Below are 1,440 nucleotides of genomic sequence, written 5' to 3' on the forward strand. Positions count from 1 at the left end.
ATTTCCACCTCTTCACAGTGACATTCAGGACTTTTTTGGGCTGTTTGTTGCAGTGATTTGGAAATGCTGCTTCCTGCAGCCATGTAACTCATGTGATTCCATGAGAAAAGTGTGGGAGGGCTTGCTGCTTTTTTTGGTGAGCATCCTCAGAGCAGCACAAGGTGGGTCCTGATGAATTTTGGCACTAGTTGTGTACTGTGGGGTCTCCACAAAAGCCTTCCTAGGAGATTTCCATCCCATTGCACCAGAGATAGCACAGCTCCTGTCCCACTGGAGCAGGCTGCAGCACTTAATGGTTTGAGCTGGACAAATCCCCTTGGTCTGTCTCAAGATTTGCTGCTCCTTTTGGACATGCCTCAGCTCTGGTAGGTAAATTGGACCCTGCAAGTGAGATTTGAGTGCTGCTGTGCATCTGTTGAACAGCTGTGCTGCTCTCCCCATCATGACATCACGTTGCACTGCTTGTGCACAGCATCAGGGACAAGTCATTGCTGCAGTTAAACCTGGGCAGGGAGGAGCAGGGAGGCACCTCACGGCCTCACTGCTTAAACTTTTGCAGATGCCATTAAACTTGGTCAGACTCAGAGTAAATCTGACTTGAGCAAGAGCGAAGTGTTGCACCCCAGGAGCAGCAGTGTGTGGAGCCCTCCTGGGGTGCTCTGGTCTGTCACGCCTGGGCCATGTGTCTGCCTGTGCCGTGGAAGAGAGGGACTGTGACCAAAGCAGGGCCTCTGCCTGCTGCATGTCTCTGGTGTGCTCCAGCAGCTTGTTTTGGGAGCTACCAAGGGCCATGACCAAAACCTCTTCCACCCCATGGGGTAGCTCATGGCAAAGCCCTTCCTGAAGCCCAAGGGCTGGGCAAGCTCCAATGGCTAGAGCTGACCAGAGTGGGCACATTGGCATGGTTGAGGGGGCCAGGAGGCTGTTGCAGCCTCTCCCCCCAGCCTGATGCATGTTCTGCTCCCCAACAGATCGCTCGATGAGCAGCTCCCTGTCCGCCTCCCAGCTTCATACCATCAGCATGAGGGACCCGCTGAACAGGGTGCTAGGTAATGCGGCTGGGTACCACTGGGGTAACCTGGTGGCTAGGCACTGGTGGGGACCTGTGCGGCCCTGTGAGAGAGTCTTGGACCATCCCCAGCCTTGTCGACCTGGCTTTTGGTATTTCCTTATCTCCACAGCAAATCTCTTCCTGCTCATCTCTTCCATCCTGGGGGCCAAGACAGCTGGCACCCACACCCAGTTTGTCCAGTGGTTCATGGAGGAGTGTGTGGACTGCCTGGAGCAGGGCAGCCGTGGCAGCATCCTCCAGTTCATGCCCTTCACCATGGTGAGACTCATGGCCGTGATGTCCTTCTGCCTGGTTGCAAGGTGCTCTGGTGTGCCGGTCCCATGGGACAGTGTTGTCCTGCTGCTCTCTTGTCTCCAACACTGTCATGA

At 55.1% G+C, this 1,440-nt stretch overlaps 1 protein-coding gene across 1 annotated transcript in view; it reads left to right on the top strand.

The window, feature by feature from the left end:
- The window catches only part of MED24 (mediator complex subunit 24), a gene marked incomplete at its 3' end in the record, with an annotated part of 17,647 nt that extends 16,276 nt beyond the window's left edge, over positions 1-1,371 (top strand). The window contains exons 23-24 of the mRNA XM_010017918.1: positions 972-1,049; positions 1,182-1,371. Coding sequence (XP_010016220.1) covers positions 972-1,049; positions 1,182-1,371 — 268 coding nt within the window. The remainder of the gene's footprint in view (positions 1-971; positions 1,050-1,181) is intronic.
- Between the last annotated feature and the right edge of the window lie 69 nt (positions 1,372-1,440).

The sequence above is a fragment of the Nestor notabilis genome, unplaced genomic scaffold (genome assembly GCF_000696875.1).
Source record: "Nestor notabilis isolate BGI_N333 unplaced genomic scaffold, ASM69687v1 scaffold16807, whole genome shotgun sequence".
NCBI classification, from domain to species: Eukaryota; Metazoa; Chordata; class Aves; order Psittaciformes; family Psittacidae; genus Nestor; species Nestor notabilis.